Source organism: Grus americana, chromosome 7 (assembly GCF_028858705.1).
Source record: "Grus americana isolate bGruAme1 chromosome 7, bGruAme1.mat, whole genome shotgun sequence".
NCBI classification, from domain to species: Eukaryota; Metazoa; Chordata; class Aves; order Gruiformes; family Gruidae; genus Grus; species Grus americana.
In genome coordinates, this window is record NC_072858.1 from 41,476,762 (window position 1) to 41,495,682 (window position 18,921).

Below are 18,921 nucleotides of genomic sequence, written 5' to 3' on the forward strand. Positions count from 1 at the left end.
TTCTTTTTTGTGTATGTACAGACGCTCCAGTATTTGCAGCAAAATGCTAAAGAAAGGGCAGAGCTTGCAGCAACTGCAGCAACCAGTGGCAGCACAAATTTTTCTATTCCCTCGTCTACTTCTAAGATATCTCTACAGGAGCTCGAGGAGCTCCGCAAGCAGTTGGGCAGCGTCACAGCCAACTCCAGTGTGCAGCAGGTACTGTCTCTTCCTGAGCTTTGGGCACAAAATCTTTCCTTTCTGCTCGTGTATAGCTGTGCTCTTAACTTTTACCATCTAGCGGAATTATAAATGTTCCTATCTGTGCAGATAATCTAAAGTATCTCAGAATTTACTAGTCAGATTATATTAAATGTTTGTGCTGCTCTTAATAAAAGTGGCCTTTTTCTATTTGTCAGTTAAGGTGAGTCAAGTTTAGGCCGTGACAGTTCTAACTGTTAATGTAATTTCACTTTCCTATTTCAAACAACCGCTTTAAGCTGTGCTGAAGTTTCCTTTTCTGCCTGTGGCAGTGCTTGCTCAGGAGCTCAGCAGCCATTGTGGCACGTCCCCATCTTGGTAGGAGTTCCGCTCTCTCAAATAATGCGGGTACAAAGCCTCACATCGTCATTCCCCCAGTGGACACAGCCGTTCCCTCTACTTAGCTATTTCAGCTCCTGAAATAATGCTGTGAAGTGATCCCAAAGACAAAAAGTAAGAAAAAAACCCAGCCCTGCCGTAGAAGTAAACTGTATCATTGCAAGACACAGGCTTAGAAAACAGTTAAGCAAGCATTTTGTGATCAGTAGGCCAGGAGGTAGAAAGTGCAAAAGGGGGATTATTACTTAAATCCCAACTTCGGTTTCCTATAATCATTTGTATGAATCACTATACAGTGATGAGTTGACCTTGGCTAGCCACTCTATCATTCCCCCTGCTCAATGGGACAGGAGGGAGGAAAAATATGGCAAAAAGTTTGTGAGTCAGGATAAGGGCGTTTTGGCTGCAGAAGGCACAGGAGCAACTCTGTATGAGCAGTTATTTGGACAGAGGTGAAAGAGTGGTAAGTGGGGAGAAGGGAAGAAGAAAAGATGCTCAGAGGTCCGGAGTGAGTGAGCAACTGGAGAATATGTGCAAATGCTTCCATTTAAAATTTTGCAGCTTGCCTTTGTCCCAGAGGTTTGTTTCTATGCTGCCTTCAGATGACTGGCCAATAAAATCTACCAGGGGACGAGCCTGCAGGCTCTGAATGTGGCTGTCTCTGAGGATGCCAACCTGCCGTGGATGCTCAGAAATTGCATGCTGGGGTCTTCTCCTTCTGCAGTCTCTGTTGTGTCAGTCCTGCGCCTTTGCTCAGTGGAGGCATCTCTATGTCTTGTTAGCGCACAGGATCTGTCTGCGTTGGTGAGGCGTGTGCGTCCCTCTGCGGCACTGCTGGCCCTTTCTTGGCCGCGTGGCAGCATTCACATTCACGATGCGTCCTACAGACCTTTGCTGTTGAGCGCTCTGGCTGTGGCTTTACATGGTTTATTGCCCGTGCTGGCTTCTCAGCAGGTGTGCAGTTACTCTTCAGTCTGTGAAGGTCTTTCTGTGGCAGTGGCTGAGCAGAGCTAGCGCCTTCCAGGGAACACCCTCCTGCCCCTGGTGAAGATGATGACAGTAGATGCATCTGCCACCAAGTGGGGAGTGTGCTGTGGTGGTCAGATCGCTTCAGGCCATTGATGGCTGGAGGAACGGACCCTCCGTGTTCAGTGTTTTGGGACACCCGATGGGGATCTCATCTTGAAGAGCTGTACATGCATGTGATGATGGACAGTTCACATCCTGAATGGAGAGAGTCCATCCCCCTCCCCTGTCAGGCAGTGATGAAACCGGCATTGTTCTATGTACGCTGTGAAGTTCAGCTGGTGGAAAAAAAAATTGGACATGAGCCAGCAATGTGCACTGGCAGCCCAGAAAGCCAACCGTGTCCTGGGCTGCGTGTCCAGCAGCATGACCAGCAGGTCGAGGGAGGGGATTCTGCCCCTCTGCTCCGCTCTGCTGAGACCCCCCTGCAGTGCTGCATCCAGCTCGGGGGTCCCCAGCACAAGAAGGACATGGAGCTGTTGGAGCGAGTCCAGAGGAGGCCACGGAGATGATCCAAGGGTTGGAGCACCTCTGCTATGGAGTCAGGCTGAGAGAGTTGGGGTTGTTCAGCCTGGAGAAGAGAAGGCTCCGGGGAGACCTTACTGCAGCTTTTCGCTATATGAAGGGGACTTATGATAAAGATGGAGTAAGACTTCGTACCAGGGCCTGTAGTGACGGAACAAGGGGCAACGGTTTTAAACAGAAAGAGGGTAGATTTAGATGGGATGCTCCATCCCTGGCAGCGTTCAAGGTCAGGTTGGATGGGGCTTTGGGCAACCTAATCCAGTGAAAGATATCCCTGCCCACAACAGGGGAGTTGGACTGGATGATCTTTAATGGTCCCTTCCACCTCAAACCGTTCTATGAGTCTATGATCCGATTTCATTTTGGCAGTTGGAGACAGCGATCACCTCATGTCTCTGAATTTCCAAGGTGTACCTTTTGTGCAGTGCATCTCACTGAAGTAGCTCCATTTTAGACAACTGTCTTCTATCCACATGTGCTGTTGAGGTATTACCTGGCTCTGTTAGCTTGTATGGTCTCCTATGCTTAGCACAATGCCTCAGAAGCTTTTGGACTTAGATACTTTCTTAGTCTGCTCTCTCATAAGTGTGCATGGATCCTGGAGATACTGTGCTGGTGAGGTCCGTGGTTTGTGGAGCTTTTCACAGAATCGCACAACGGTAGCAATTGGAAGGGACCGCTGGAGATCATCTAGTCCAACCTCCCCGCTAAAGCAGGATCACCCAGAGCAGGTTGCACAGGATGGCATCCAGGAGGGTTTGGAATCTCTCCAGAGAAGGAGACTCCACAACTTCTCTGGGCAGCCTGTCCCAGTGCTCGGTCACCCTCAGAGGGAAGAAGTTATTCCTCATATTGAGGTGGAACTTCCTGTGTTCCAGTTTGTGCCCATTGCCCCTTGTCCCGTCGCTGGGCACCACTGAGAAGAGTCTGGCCCCTTCCTCTAGACACCCACCCTTTAGATATTTGTAAGCGTTGATCAGATCCCCTCTCAGTCTTCTCTTCTCCAGGCTAACCAGCCCCAGCTCTCTCAGCCTTTCCTCACACGAGAGATGCTCCAGGCCCCTCATCATCCTCGCAGCCCTCGGCTGGACTCTCCCCAGTACTTCCCTGTCTGTCTTGAACTGGGGAGCCCAGAACTGGGCACGGAACTCCAGATGCGGCCTCACCAGGGCAGAGCAGAGGGGGAGGAGAACCTCCCTCGACCTGCTGGCCTCGCTCTTCCTAATGCCCCCCAGCTACCATTGGCCGCCTTGGCCACGAGGGCACACTGCTGGTCATGGAGAGCTGCTTGTCCACCAGGACTCCCACGTCCTTCTCCGCAGCGCTGCTTCCCAGCAGGTCAACCCCAGCCTGTCCTGGTGCCTGGGGTTATTCCTCCCTGGGTGCAGGACCCTACACTTGCCCTTGTTGAAGTTCATTTGGTTCCTCTCTGCCCAACTCTCCAGCCTGTCCAGATCTCGCTGAATGGCAGCGCAGCCTTCTGCTGTGTCGGCCACTCCTCCCCGTTTTGTACCGTCAGCGAATTTGCTGAGGGTGCACTCTGTCCTCTCTTCGGGTCACTGATGAAGATGTTGAATAAGACCGGACCAAGCACTGACCCTTGGGACACATCACTAGCTACAGGCCTCCAACCAGATGCTGCTCCGCTGACCACAACCCTCTGGGCTCTGTCATTCAGCCAATTCTCAACCCACCTCACTGTCCACTCATCCAACCCACACTGCCTAAGCTTGCCTCTGAGGATGTTGTGGGAGACGGCGTCAAAAGCCTTGCTGAAGTCAAGGTAAACAACAGCCACTGCTCTCCCTTCATCCATGCAGCCGGTCATGCCATCATAGAAGGCCTGAAGAAGACTGGTCAGGCAGGATTTCCCCTTGGTGAATCCATATTGGTGACTCCAGATAACCTCCTTGTCCCTCACATGCTTATTGATGGCCCCCAGAATAAGCTGTCATTCCTCCCTGCTCTTGGGAAGATGTAGCGAAGGCTGCCCTTATCCTAAGCTGAAGCTTGTTCATGCAGCCATGTTGCATAGGGCCAGTGCTACAGGGAGATCTTCCATTCCAGATACAGAAAGTGCCCATGATGTTTTGGTGTTTTAACCTATGTCCGTATCCAGATCGTGTTGGACAAGTACTATATACTACTTCAATAGAGGAGTATTTTCTCACTGCATGGATTTAAGATTTATGAAGGAGTTCAGGTTGTTTACCCATGTGAAGGACTCAGTCCTACACTGAGGTCTGCACTTTTACGTGAAGTTTAGTCATCCTTTGAATTGCTGGCAGCAATGATGCTTCATCCTTCTCCATACCCTCCTATAAGAGTCCTGTTCCTGTTAGGGGACCAGAGGAAATTGAGGTCCTTCTAGCAGATCACAGTATAAGTAGGAACATGGCATTGCTTTGGGGTGCCTCTCTGACCTGAAGACATTGTATGGTGTTACGCCAGCGGTGACGCTGCAGCAAACGTGCCCAGAACTGGTGCTGCTTGAAGGAGTGGTCCCACAGCTGATGCTTGTCTGAAGGATTTTGAGACCCAGCACTGGGCAGCTCTGACAACGTGAAACATGGCCGGGGCCAGCCTCAGTGTGCATTAACTACCCCTCACGTGTAAGAGCACCATTCTTGAAGGTGTAAAGCTCACATGTATGTTTGCTTCCTTCTGAAGTTCCTCTCTCCTCTGAATCCTCCCATGAGAGGAAGGACCCTGTGCATATCTCATTTCACATGCACATCTGTGGAGCTTAAGAAATGGCATTCATAAGCATGTCCCCCCGTCTTTGTGCACGTGGGGCTCTAAATGTTCACGTAGGTTGTACATCTCACAGGCCTCTCCAGCTGACAATTAATCTTGCACCCCATTTATTTTAGTGTCAGAGGCCCAAAGCCAGGGGTGGAAAGTCTTTCAGTCTTTAAGAGCTCGCTTCCTTCACTGACTCCTATTCAGAGTAAAAAACTTTGTCGTTTTCCTGCTATCTGTGGGTATATTATCGGGATTGCATTTGGCATGCAGCCTCACAACGGGCACGGTGTTCGAGAGGTGTTCGTTAGCCTATCTGCAAGTGCCCGCTGAATAAGATGTTACTGCTTACTTCTTCTGGAAGGAGTTTGCTGCCTTTCATGTGGTGTGCTTTGCGAACTAGTTAGCTGCATAGTGGTTGTGCGTGTCCCCATTCTGCTTCCCTGCGTGTGCCTTAGCACCGAAGCTGGTGGGAAGGCACGCAGAAAGGCGTATTTGATGTACCCTCCAATAAAAAGAAGGCCAGCTGTATAAAAAAATCACCTCTGCAGCACTGAGACCAATAGACTAGATGGTATTGGGAGACCAAGTCCCACACTGTGCTACTGAAACATCAGCTATTCTGCTTTCTGTTCTCAAGTTATCAGTTTACAGTCCATTTCTGCTTAAAATTCAAAACTTCTTGGACTTCTGAAGATCTCTTTTTTTCCTCCCTCCCTCTCTCTGTCTTTCCAACAGCCTCTTGAGCTTACACGAAAAATCCTCCGAGATAAGCAGAACAAGAAGAATTTTGGTCATCCCATTCCAGTATTTCCATCCTGGGTGTATGAGAGACCTGCGCTTATTGGTGATTTCTTAATTGGCACCAGTTTAAGCACTGACACAACGGTACCTATAGGTATGTGATACGCAGGGAAAATTGCATTAACTTTTTATGTTTTGTACTTGTTCAGAAGTGCCATTCAGATTTCATGACACTCAGGATGAAAGCAGGACTTGGTTTCTTGCATCTGCAGATGAAGAGCAGGGTTCAAAAAAAAACCCCCCTAAACTTACTTTGTTCATAGCATTTCTCCTGTGCTGAATGCCAGCCCCACTGTTGATCCATGGAATCTAATCTAGTTTGAGTTTCCCAGTCCTTTTTCTCTCTTGAGTCACAGCCTCCATAAAATCCTACTGTAGGAGTATCACATCTGTATTCTCAGCTGAAAAATCTGTAGTCATACCTGACAAGGCAGTATTCATCAATCCACCCAACTCAATATCCTCTCCAGTAAGGCTATAACAACCTCCCTGATTTGCTGTCTCTCTCCTCACCAGAGCAGCAGGGGACTAGTTTATTATTCATGCATTAAATTTAAGTACATGTTTTGGAAGAGAACAGCTGAGTTAGAGACTCATGTTTCCATTCTCCAGAACTGTGGAGGCTCCTACAGGAAACCTGTAGCTTCTTCCTGCTCTGGATTTGGGCTGTGTCTGAGGAGGGGACATGAAAACAGTAGGCTCGTTCTTGGAGGTGCCCTTTAAATGGCTTGTCCACCAGTGCGTTTCTGCTGGGTCCTTTTGGGATGTGCTGTGAGGGTATGTTCCGTGCAAGCTCAGAACCGTTTGTCCTCTCACATAGTCCTACAAATGGAGAGGGACCATTGCCTTGTTTCATGAGATAAGCTTTGGTGTCGTTAGTGTTGTAGCCACTCTGTTCCCTGATCTTCTGATGCGTTTGATTATATTTTTGGGTTGAGTCCTTTATGCTTCTTTGCAGCTGGTTTGTAGTTGACCACACCATTCAGAGACCCTACAGTTTGCAGTTCACCTGCTGGGCTAGCATTTCTTTGTGCCTCTGTTTGAACTGTTTTCTTGATATTTGAATATTTCAGTGGAGGGGAGGTAGGGGGAGTTGTTGACAAGATTGGAGCTCCTCGGGTCCAGTATAACTGAGGCCTTTTGGGTGGAAGGATCAGCAGCACAAGCTGTGGGTGATGTTCTCTTGGCCACAGATGTTGGATATATAGCCCTATTTGATTTGCTTCAAGTATAAATGAGCAAAGGATTCTCTCTTCCTGGAAAGCAAGGTAGATGATTTTGGAGTTGACCCTAACTCAGTTTTATTTCTCTATATCTTGATTCAGCTTTGTGTGATCTTCCTTTGCTCTCTTTGAATGGTAGTATGTCTTCCTTTCAAGCTTCAGGTACTAGATTGAAATTATATGAATGTACGATCGGGTAGTACTACGGCGTGTTCTGATTGTGTTCTTTTTTTGTCTTCTCTTTGAAAACAGGTACTTTGCCACTAGCCTCCCAAGAATCCGTGATTGTGGAGGACTTGCTGTATGTTCTGATTGGCGTGGATGGAAGATACATCACAGCACAGGCTCTTGTAGGCAGGCAGAACCGAGTGTTTTCAGTTGATCCAAACTTGGACTTGTCCATCAAAGAGCTGGTGACCAGGATTCTTCCTGTAGCAGCAAGTTACTCTGCTGTCACCAGGTACCAAGCTGACATTTGTCAGGAGAGGATATTCTCCTTTGAGCATCAGGTTGTAGAATAGAGAATCCACCACTGTGCAGATGTTAACTTCCAAGCTTAATTTCAACCTATGGGGATATAAAATAAGAATGACAATTTCTTTGAATTGGTTTAACTGCATTTCTTTTTGCTGGGTTTCTCCTCTGTGCTGCCAGTTCACTTTTTCACTCACCTTACCTTTGCTTTGTCAAAGCTTGGTCTTGGTACATTCAGGCAAAGTGCAAATAGGATATGTCTACTTATTCTGGCTTGTCTCTTCCCACTCTTCTAAGAATTTCTCCATGTTTCCGGCTTTTTTCTCTCCTCTGGTCATCCAGGACTGAGACAACCTTTGTGTGCTTCTGAGCAGGAGAAGCTCCTGCTGCCTAAGCTACCGTAGGTAATTGTTAAAAGGTCTTAGTATGAGGTATACCTCACTAACAGCAGATGTTTGTCGTGTAGATGTCTGCATTTGATTCAAAGTCCCTAAAAGATCAGCAAAGAGAAAGAAGCATTTTTAGGATGTGATTCATCAAATCTTTTTTACATGGCTCCTTCCAGATGATATGACTTGCATTCAGAAGCATCTGTCTCTCTCCGCTGACATGCATGAAGCCATCTAAATCTGGTCAGATAAATCCCTGCTATGGCATGTGGTGTCAGAAGCTAGCAACAGTGCTTTCCCCACATGCCTGGGTGCACATTGCTTCCTTTTGAGATCTTTTCCTGTCCTCTAACCTGCTGTTTATGCAAAGACAATTACCTTGAAAATCCTGGCTCTCACTTTTTACATAGTGGTTTTGCAAATAATTCTAGTTCCCCTGCAATTTGAGAGGAAAAGTCTTCCCACAGCTTTCTGCACTAGGAAATTTGGTGATGGGATATAGGGGGACACAGAGCAAATGTGGAACCTGAAACTCTAGCTGAAGACTGGTGCGCTTTCCAACGCACAGCCTACTCATGTGTTTGTACAGTGTCCTGAAGATAAAATTCCTGAAAATGATAGAAGGTGCCTTGCCTGAAAGAGTTTCCATTTTGCTTTTTACAGGTTTATAGAGGAGAAGTCTTCCTTCGAGTATGGACAGGTAAATCACGCTCTGGCTGCTGCTATGCGGACTCTAATCAAGGAATACATGATACTAATAACCCAGCTGGAACATCTTCAGAGACAAGGACTTCTGTCACTGCAGAAACTCTGGTTTTATATCCAGCCCACAATGAGGACCCTGGAGATTCTTGCTTCGCTTGGTAAGTTTGAAAAATGCAGTCATTACATTTTGACACGTGCGTGACAAAAACAGGAGGAAACAGTCCAAGAGGTTCCTGGAGTGTGTGGAAGAGACTTCCTGACACAGCTGGTGAGTGAGCCCACTAGGGAAGGCGCCCCACTGGACTTGTTGTTTGTGAACCGAGAAGGACTTGTGGGTGATGTGATGGTATGAGGCTGTCTTGGGCACAGTGATCATGAAATTATAAGAGTTTTTGATTCTCGGAGAAGTAAGGAGGGGGGTCAGCAGAACTGCCACCTTGGACTTCCAGAGGGCAGACTTTAACCTGTTTAGGAGCCTGCTTGGCAGTCCCTTGGGAGGCAGGCCTGAAGGGCAAAGGAGTCCAGGACGTTCTTCAGGAAGGAAATCTTAAAGGCGCAGGAGCAGGCCTGTGCTGAAAGACAAGCCAGCGGGGAAGAAGACCGGCCTGGCTGAACAGAGAGCTTTGGCTGGAATTCAGGAAAAAAAGAGAGTTTATGGCCTTTGGAAGAAGGGGCAGGCTACTCAGGGGGACTACAAGGATGTCATTAGGCTATGCAGGGAGAAAATTAGAAGGGCCAAAGCCCAGCTAGAACTTAATCTGGCTACTGCCGTTAAAGGCAATAAAACATGTTTCTATAAATATGTTAACAACAAAAGGAGAGCTAGGAAAATCCTTTATTGGATGTGGGGGGAAACACAGTGACAAAGGATGAGGAAAAGACTGAGGTACTTAATGCCTTCTTTGCCTCAGTCTTTAGAAGTAATAGCAGTTGTTCTCCAGGTACCCAGCCCCCTGAGCTGGAAGACAGGGATGGGGAACAGAATGAAGTCCCCATAACCTAAGGGGAAATGGTCAACGATCTGCTACACTGCTTAGATACACACACAGGTCTATGGGGCTGGATGGGATCCACCCAAGGGTGCTGAGGAAGCAGGCGGAAGTGCTCACCAAGCCACTTTCCATCATTTATCAGCAGTCCTGGCTAACTGGGGAGGTCCCAGTTGACTGGAGGTTAGCCAATGTGATTCCCATCTACAGGAAGGGCTGGAAGGAGGATCTGGGGAACTACAGACTTGTCAGTTTGACGTCAGTGCAGGGGAAGGTTATGGAGCAGATCATCTTGAGTGCCACCATGCAGCACGTGCTGGACAAGCAGGCGATCAGGCCCAGTCTGCACGGGTTCCTGAAAGGCAGGTCCTGCTTGACCAACCTGATCTCCTTCTATGACCAGGTGACCTGCCCAGTGGGTGAGGGAAAGGCTGTGGATATTATCTACCTGGACTTTAGTAAAGCCTTTGGCACTGTCTCCCACAGCGTTTTCCTGGAGAAGCTGGCGGCTCATGGCTTAGAGAGGTGTGCTCTTGGCTGGGTAAAGAACTGGCTGGAAGGCCGAGCCCAGAGAATGGTGGTGAAGGGAGTTAAATCCAGTCGGTGGCCGGTCACAAGCGGTGTTCCCCAGGGCTGAGTCTTGGGGCCGCTCTTGTTTAATCTCTTTATCAATGATCTGGGCGAGGGGATTGAGTGCACCTTCAGGAAGTTTGCAGATGACACCAAAGTGGGTGGGAGTGTCGATCTGCTGGAGGGTAGGAAGGCTCTGCAGAGGGGTCTGGACAGGCTGGATCGATGGGCCGAGGCCAGCTGTATGAGGTTCAACAAGGCTCAGTGCCGGGTCCTGCACTTGGGTCACAGCAACCCCAGGCAACACTACAGGCTTGGGGCAGAGTGGCCGGAAAGCTGCCTGGCAGAAAAGGACCTGGGGGTGTTGGTCGACAGCTGGCTGAAGGTGAGCCAGCAGTGTGGCCAGGTGGCTTGCATCAGAAATGGTGTGGCCAGCAGGAGTAGGGATGTGATTGTCCCCCTGTACTCGGCTCTGGTGAGGCCGCACCTCGAGTGCTGTGTTTGCTTTTGGGCCCCTCAGTCCAAGAAGGACATTGAGCTGCTGGAGCGTGTCCAGAGAAGGGCGGCAACGAAGCTGGTGAAGGGTCTGGAGCACAAGTCTGATGCGGAGCGGCTGAGGGACCTGGGGCTGTTTAGCCTGGAGAAGAGGAGGCTGAGGGGAGACCTGATCGCTCTCTGCAACTACCTGAAAGGAGGTGGTAGCCAGGTGGGGGTCGGTGTCTTCTCCCAAGTAACGAGCGATAGGGTGAAAGGAAGTGGTCTCAAGTTGTGCCAGGGGAGGTTTAGATTGGATATTAGGAGAAATTTCTTCACCCAAAGGGTTGTCAAGCACTAAACAGGTTGCCCAGGGAAGTGGTGGAGTCCCCATCCCTGGAAGTATTTAAAAGCCATGTAGATGTGGTGCCTGGGGACATGGTTTAGTGGTGGGCTTGGCAGTTTTGGGTTGATGGTTGGACTCGATGATCTTAAAGGTCTTTTCCAATCTAAACAATTCTATGATTCTATGACAGTGGCTTCTGAAAACTGTACAGAGTAGCAATACAGGCAGGGCATGTGTCATTTTAATTTTATGTTATAGTAAAGAAGAAAGCCAAGGGGAACTGTGCTCGTCAGAGCACTGTTCTTTTTTGAGAGTGGTGGGCTCTAAGGCTGAATCTGCCTGTCAGAGCTGTGATGAGGCAAGTCCACGCCTTTTACCTTCACCGTCCATGCCCTTCGGATCAGTTGTTTCCACCACTATTGTCTCTACTCAGCTTCTTTCCAAATGCCCCTCCAGCTGTGTGTGGATGTATAACCACAAACTGATTCAACCAGAAGGAACCCCTGGAAGTTCCTATTCCAACCCCTTGCTCACAGCTACAGCAGGTTGCTCAGGGCCATGTCTGGGTGAATGGACAATCCCGAGATGGAGATCCCCCACCATTCTGGGCCCTTTCCCATGACTTCACCACCCTATTGGTGAACATTTCTTTCTGGAATTTCCCCTTCTTGTTACTTTGGCCCCTTTGATATTGTTACTGTGTTTCTTCAAGAGGAGTCTCATACCTTATCCTCTAGAACTATCCATCGGATAGTGAAGGAATAATGTTTGGCAGCCCTCAGCTTCATCTTCTCTTCTCTCGGCTAATAAGCCCAGCTCACTGATGTTCTCCTTCCACACCCTGGGTACCAGCCCCCCACCGTCTTATTAACGTCTGCTGGACTCTTCATTTTGTCATTCATACTGGGGACCCCAAACTGAACGCAGTGGTCCAGGTGTGGCCTCACCAGTGCTGGGCAGAGGCGAATAATCTCTGGCAGTGCAGCTCTGGGTACAGTTGGTGTTCATCACTGCAAGGACATGCTGCTGACCCACAATCAGCTGGTTGTCCAGCAGGAACCTCTGGTTGTTCTCTGCAGTGCTGCTCCTCAGCCAGTGGTCCCAGCCTGTGCCGTTGCATGAGATTGTTGGTCACAGATGCAGTTACCTCAGTAATTCTGGTTAAACTCTTTGTGCTTTTGAGATCAGAGGTTTCTCAAGCAAGTCACTGAAGTGTGTGTTTCTTCCATTACCTCCTGGAAAGTGAATCTCTCTACAGGGTCCCCTCCGTGTAGGAGACTTTTGGACTCTAAGCCACCATGTACCTTGTGTCTTCCTGAGTTCAGTTCTCCTTCCCTGGAGGGCTGGGTTTGGTTATTCCTTTTTAGATTGTGGATAATTTGGGTTTTCATTTTGGGATATTTCAGGATGTAAGCTTTTAGTTCTGTGGTGGAATGGCCTTGTGTCTTCACGGGAGGGAGTCTGCAGCTGACATGGAGATCTGTGACTTAGGATGGTCAGCTAATCAACTGCTAACTTCATTACGTTTAACAGCATAGCTTGTGCAATTAATCTGTGTCAGCTTTCTGTCTCACATCTACACTTTTAAATTTTAGCTACTTCTGTGGATAAAGGTGAGTGCATGGGAGGATCAACCCTGAGCTTACTCCACGACAAGACTTTCAATTACACGGGGGACAGCCAGGCCCAGGAGCTGTGCCTGTATTTAACCAAGGCGGCCAGCGTGCCTTATTTTGAAATTCTGGAAAAGTGGATATATCGAGGCATCATTAATGATCCATACAGGTAAAGAACAATTAAGGAATTAAAATGGAATGCAAAAGTTAAGAAATACTGTTCAGGTCTTTGGCTTCTACGTTTTTCGTGCACCCATCCCTCTATTCTGTAGAATCTGCATAGCCAAGGGGCTTGGACCTGGCAGCAGTAGGTAGACAAGGCAGCATCGCAAGGAAGGGGAGCTGCTGGAGCGTGTTTAACTACAGTTCTTATTTGATTCAGTGGTTATACAGTCAGAGACACTCACTCGCTTTATTTTTCCAAATTCAAGGAAATTATGTGCAATAGTCAATGGCACAACAGTTCAAATATGCAGTCCACTCAAATTCCACCTTACCATGCCTGTCCCCCTTTAAGTATTCTCCTCTCACATCCTCATCGTCTTCATGACAGGGGTGAGCCCTCTTCTCATGGGGCACGAGTGTGATACCTCAGTGAATCTATGTTAAATGTAGTCCGCTAACATGCTAATCTGATACGAGCTAAAAACACTGAAGTTTCTTGGATTTTGTAGAATCATTTGAAGCATTTTGCTGTGTTTAATAGTTTATGCAGCATTTCTGTTTCCCACATTTTCAGAATCCTAAGGGGAGCAAAACTGAAGTTAAAATAGCTAAAATTAATGCCTTCCTGATGGTGAGAAGGCAGACAAAGGCCAGCTTCCTCACCTCTACTCTGAAAACCAAATAATGTTTAGACTTGGTTTGTGAACACAATAAAATTCTGCTTCTGTTGTAATTGATTGCAGATTAGCAGAAACACTCTGTGTAATGCTTTTCCTCTTACCTCAAATACAGACTAATTTCAGTTCTTGATTGGAATGTATTTTCATGAGACCTTATTTCTTATAGATCATATTACCAGTTTACAGGTCAAAAAAGTAATCCTCATTGTACCACTTCCTGCTTCTAAACATCTGCTTTAACTGTTCAGTGAGTTCATGGTGGAGGAACATGAGCTGCAGAAGGAGAAGATTCAGGAAGACTATAATGACAAGTATTGGGATCAAAGATATACTGTTGTTCAGCAACAGATTCCCTCATTCTTGCAGAAAATGGCTGACAAAATACTAAGCACAGGTAGGTAAAGATATGCTTCTGATGTAAGAGGAATCCTGAGACAAGTATTACCATTCTTTATGTAAAGATAAAGTAAATGTCGACATGCTTTGCCAGTTTATGGGGTCCAGCTCAACTTTTTAGAGGAACAGAAGAATCAGATTTAAAAAGAACTCCAAATCCTATAACTGAAACAACATGTGGGAAGGAGTTCAGCATCTAAGGGAGCTGTCTGTCTTACTGCTCTGTTTCACGGGCACAGTTTTCTAGCAACTAGCTAGATGGAGCTAGAGAACTGATGTTTGAACATGCTGAGTTTTAATTTGGGTGTTTAAATGAAGCTTGCAGCCTGATGGGTGCCATTGTTCTCTGCCGTAAGTACAAGCTCTGCAAAAGCTACTTCTGAAGTGCAGCACCAGATCTGCAAAGTTTCTGGCTGTCTGCAGAGATGTTTTGCCACCACTGGGAAACAAAACCCTTTCTACATCTCTCCTTAAGTACAACACTACGTGCCTGATTTAAAATTCTGTATCATCTTTTAAAAGGCATCTAAATCCTTTCCAGCTTTCAGTAGAACTTAGGGTAAACATTTCACAGCATATCTTCCGCTTGAGTGTAGTGGTCTGAAAGTTTCCCTGTTGGATGTACAGTAGGTATGAATGTGGGTCATTCTTTCTTTTTGCTTCTAGGGAAATATTTAAATGTTGTGCGAGAATGTGGACGTGATGTTACCTGCCCTGTGGCTAAAGAGGTCATCTATACCTTAAAAGAGCGAGCATATGTGGAACAAATAGAAAAAGCATATAACTATGCTAGCAAAGTTCTTCTGGATTTCCTAATGGAGGAGAAAGAGCTGGTGGCTCACCTAAGGTTTGATTTATTTTTCTAAATGTATGTTAAATAGATTGGTTCTGATAGTGAACATAAGTTTTTGAAGTTAGCTCTCTTTTCTTGGGATGTTATCAATGTATTCTCTCTATTTCCATTAGAAAGGTTGAACGGAAAAAAAAGAAGATTTGGGTTTTTTCCCCAAAGAAGAAAATAACTGTCAAATCATAGAAATGTTGGGTGGGAAGGATGTCTGGGAGTCTGTAGCGCAACTTCCTTGGAAGGCTGTTGCCAAACCTAGATCAGGGCAGCCGTGGCTTTGTCTAGTGCAGTCCCAAGACCCACCTTCAGGTATGGACATCCCCCACCACGCTCATGACTTTTCCCACAGCTGCATGTCACTCCCACCCCGGAAAGGAGTTTCCTGATATCATCTGGTATGATCAAGAAGAGTTTAATTTGAATAAGAAATAGTTTAATATTAAGTATCTCACCAAATATATGCCATGGTTATTGTTCATGCAGACGTAGGTAGTTGGAACAGACTAAGTGTATTAGCCCCAAGTTCCAGTGCAGGGTTTTTCTTAACATTGTCCTTTTTTAAAGTTCATTTCAACAACCTATATTTTGATTCTTGTAACACATTCAGCCAATAGCAAATGCAAGTGCGTTCTAGCATGCAAACTCCAGCTTCCTTGTGTGAATCAAGCTTTTAGTTTATTACTATCTTCAGAAAACAGTAAAACCAGGAATCTTAACTATCCAGAAGACCAAGACAGACACAAATAGGTAGGAAATTGCAGTTGGTAGCTGGTTGTAAGGTAGTTTGTAATTGGTACCATAGGTTCTGCTTCAAACTAGTGACGCAGTCTGAAAGAAAGTGGTCTGAGCTTCACAGGACAAACCTGCCAAGTGACTTGCACAAGAAGATGCCCGTTGGGAGACATAAGCCAGAGCAGTAATGGTAACTGAGGTGAATGTGCCCAGCCAGCCAGGCGGGGTTGCTTTGGACCTGCTGTTTGCTAGGCCTGAAAAAGTTGTAGCTGCAACAAAGGTATCGGCTCCAGACCTGGGAACACTACAGCTCCAGCTGAGAGAGGTCATGGGAAGACCTGAAGATCCATGGTTCACTCATTTAAAACTGATAGGTGCTTTCCTGACCTGTGAAAACCACCAGAGAACATACTTTGTTTTATGAAAGGTTATGAGAGCTGTCTGAAACTTGCCAATTTCTTCCTAGCCTTTCTATTGATTTTCATCCCTCCAAGTACCTGGAGTACTTAAAAAAACCAGCACAGATACTTGCTAATTCAAAGGAGTCCAAGATTCTGCTCTGAACTGACAACTGCCTCTTGGATGGATCTGCACACCATGAAGGTCCATGTTGGAGCGAGTCCAGAGGAGGCCACGGAGATGATCAGAGGGCTGGAGCACCTCTGCTATGGAGACAGGCTGAGAGAGTTGGGGTTGTTCAGCCTGGAGAAGAGAAGGCTCCAGGGAGACCTTAGAGCCCCTTCCAGTCCCTGAAGGGGCTCCAGGAAAGCTGGAGAGGGGCTGGTGACAAGGGCAGGGAGTGACAGGACAAGGGGAATGTTCGAGGCCAGGTTGGATGGGGCTTTGGGCAACCTGGGCTAGTGGAGGGTGTCTCTGCCCATGGCAGGGGGTGGAGCTGGATGGGCTTTGAGGTCCCCTCCAACCCAAACCATTCTATGATTCTAAGGTCGGGGATAGCAACATGAGCAATAGGAGCCCAGCAATGTTTTTCTTAAGGTGCATTTTTCAAGGGAAAAAGGAACAGCAGCAGCCCTGATCTGACTGCACAAAAGCATCCTGACTGAGGTGGTAGGGAGGAAGGGAAATGCATAAAAGGCTAGTTTCCAAATGGGTTAGTTATGGCTGCGTGTTTTGTAGGAAGAGGAACATGTTGTGATCAAACCCAGCAGGCTGGCTGAATTGATTGCTTTTGTTCCTTTAGGTTTAATATGGATTAACTTTGGCTTTAAAAAAACATAATCAATGGTCCCTTCATTTTCTTGAGCAGGTCTATAAAACACTATTTTCTGATGGATCAAGGGGACTTTTTTGTTCACTTCATGGATCTCACAGAAGAGGAACTTAAGAAGCCTGTAGATGACATCATAACTACGAGGCTAGAGGCTCTGCTTGAATTAGCCCTGCGAATGAGCACAGCCAACACAGATCCTTTCAAGGATGATTTAAAGGTAAGAATGTATCTAAGTAGAAGATAACTGAATTTGAGCAGAAGGCCTGCCATGGCTTGGGAAGATGTCTGTGCCTGTAAGAACCTGCTGAATGTACACTGAAAGGAAAGAGAATTGATGGCTGTCCTCCTGTAGACCTTCTCTGGGCTAAATCCTCCTTCATCCAGAGTAGCTCCTGGGAGCACCCACCCTGGACAAGGGGCTGCATTTTCTTGCTGGCCTCTGAACAGGGAGAAGGTGACATGAGGTGGAAGCAGTAGTGTGTGTCTCATGCGTATCCTCAGTTTGGGTGCTCACTTTGGAGTAACAGAAAATACCTGATTAGAAGTCCTGCCTATTAATGATGGCATATTTTACAGATGTGAAGCAGCCCAGGGGCTGTGCCTGGGGAGCGTGAGATCTGAATAGACCTTACAGAGGCCAAGGGCAATGGAGAGCAATCAGCACAGTGTTCTTTTGTATGGTGATTGTTAAACGCTATGATGACACTGCTCTGCTGTGTGCTGCTGCATTGTCCATATACCATTCACTATTGCTTCCTAGGTTGGTCTGATGACTTGAGAGCGACTGATAATTTGCACTTCTGCCAGTTGTCTGTTGCTATGCAGTAGTTGTGAGTATCCTGTGGCTTCATTGTTTTCCTGTTCTTCCTTTATAGATTGACTTGATGCCCCATGACCTCATTACACAGCTCTTAAGAGTATTGGCCATAGAAACGAAGCAGGAGAAGGCCATTATCAGTGCAGATCCCACAGAGCTCACTCTCAGCGGTCTGGAAGCATTTTCCTTTGACTACATTGTTAAGTGGCCTCTGTCCCTTATTATAAACAGGTAAAGTATCAATCCACAGAAGGAAAAAAAAAGGCAGAAGCTTCTGCATGGGGTTGAAACACGTTTCCACGCAGCAAAATACTGGAAAGCCTGTATCTTTAAAGTGACGTTATAAGTTGCTGACTAGTAATGAATGCTTTGGGGTTATTGAGCCCTGCTTGCTCCACTTCTAGGCTATGGAATATGGATTCTCTCTTCAGTAAAGCCCTACTACACCATGTGTAAGGCATGCTTGGAAAGTCAAACTTTCCTTTTAAATGGTGGGAATACATAGATCAAAGGATGCTTTCTCAGCCTGGTCCCTGGTTTTCCTTGTGACTGGTCACCCAGTTTTCCACGGTTTTCTGAAATGTCTCACCTGAGAATATCAATTCTCACAAGAGGGTTTCCATGCAAGAATCGCAAATGTGGAGAGCAGAAAAAAAATGCACTTTCTGGTATCCCTGGTTGCAAACTAGACGGATACAGGCTGTTGCTATAATTGTGATAGCAAGCTATTTTGCATTTAATTGAGTTTTGAAGGACTGAATGGTTCCTTTTTCTGCAGGGCTTTGCCCCCAGTTTCCCTGGAGAAACACTGACAGGCCCGCTGCTGTGAGCCAGGGCAAATGGAACAAGCAGCGTTACACAAACAGGGCGACAGATGTTGAATTGTTAAATGCCAACAATTAGTTTGTCCCTTAATTTCCCCTTTAAAAAAAAATCAGTTGACACAGTGGGACTTTTCTAATGACGTGATGCTTTAGAAATTATGTCTCTTTGTTTCAAATTGAATGTATTAGCTCCGATGGTAGCTACGGAAGTGAAAATACTATTTGGTAAGGTTTCATGAACTGTATCGACTGGAGCTCTGTAGACACCTACACTGAAGTGTCTGAATGCAGACCTGAATCCAGTCCCTGAAGCTATAAATAAGCATCCCCATCTGCTTCTGACAGTGTGTCGCTGGCGGGGTAACGCTGCCTGTAGCTTGGTTACAGCTTTTTCTTCATCTTCTTGGAGAATCTTGGTGAATTGTCGTGGTGATCATAGCAGTCTTAGTGCAGTGGGTACATGACCGCAGGCTTTCAGCCCTCTGTCCCAGTATCTGTGGGAGTGACCTTTCTGCAGGTAGCTCAAGAGAACTGAAGGAGGAGGCTGGTGATGTACCCACTGGCAGGAAATACGGAGGAGGGACTCCTTGGAGAGAAATTCTTTGGGATGGTTACAAATGTGATTTTTTTTTTTTCCTTTGGTTCAAATTGTTTCAGTGCAGATCTGTGTGCGTCTGAAGGCGTAAGGAACATATTGTGTAAAGTCTCTTTGCCTTTGAGCACCCTCAGCCTTCACAGCTTAGTCTGTCAATCAGAACAGGGCTTAA

General features: G+C 46.8%; 1 protein-coding gene across 8 annotated transcripts in view; it reads left to right on the top strand.

Moving 5' to 3' along the window:
- Positions 1 to 18,921, top strand: part of TUBGCP2 (tubulin gamma complex associated protein 2) — a 37,040-nt gene that overhangs the window by 2,653 nt on the left and 15,466 nt on the right. For all 8 annotated transcript variants that reach the window (XM_054831909.1, XM_054831908.1, XM_054831911.1 and 5 more), the window contains 9 exons: positions 22 to 198; positions 5,611 to 5,770; positions 7,152 to 7,359; positions 8,426 to 8,625; positions 12,442 to 12,631; positions 13,556 to 13,701; positions 14,370 to 14,550; positions 16,550 to 16,730; positions 17,389 to 17,561. In XM_054831909.1, the coding sequence (XP_054687884.1) occupies positions 22 to 198; positions 5,611 to 5,770; positions 7,152 to 7,359; positions 8,426 to 8,625; positions 12,442 to 12,631; positions 13,556 to 13,701; positions 14,370 to 14,550; positions 16,550 to 16,730; positions 17,389 to 17,561 (1,616 nt within the window). The remainder of the gene's footprint in view (positions 1 to 21; positions 199 to 5,610; positions 5,771 to 7,151; positions 7,360 to 8,425; positions 8,626 to 12,441; positions 12,632 to 13,555; positions 13,702 to 14,369; positions 14,551 to 16,549; positions 16,731 to 17,388; positions 17,562 to 18,921) is intronic.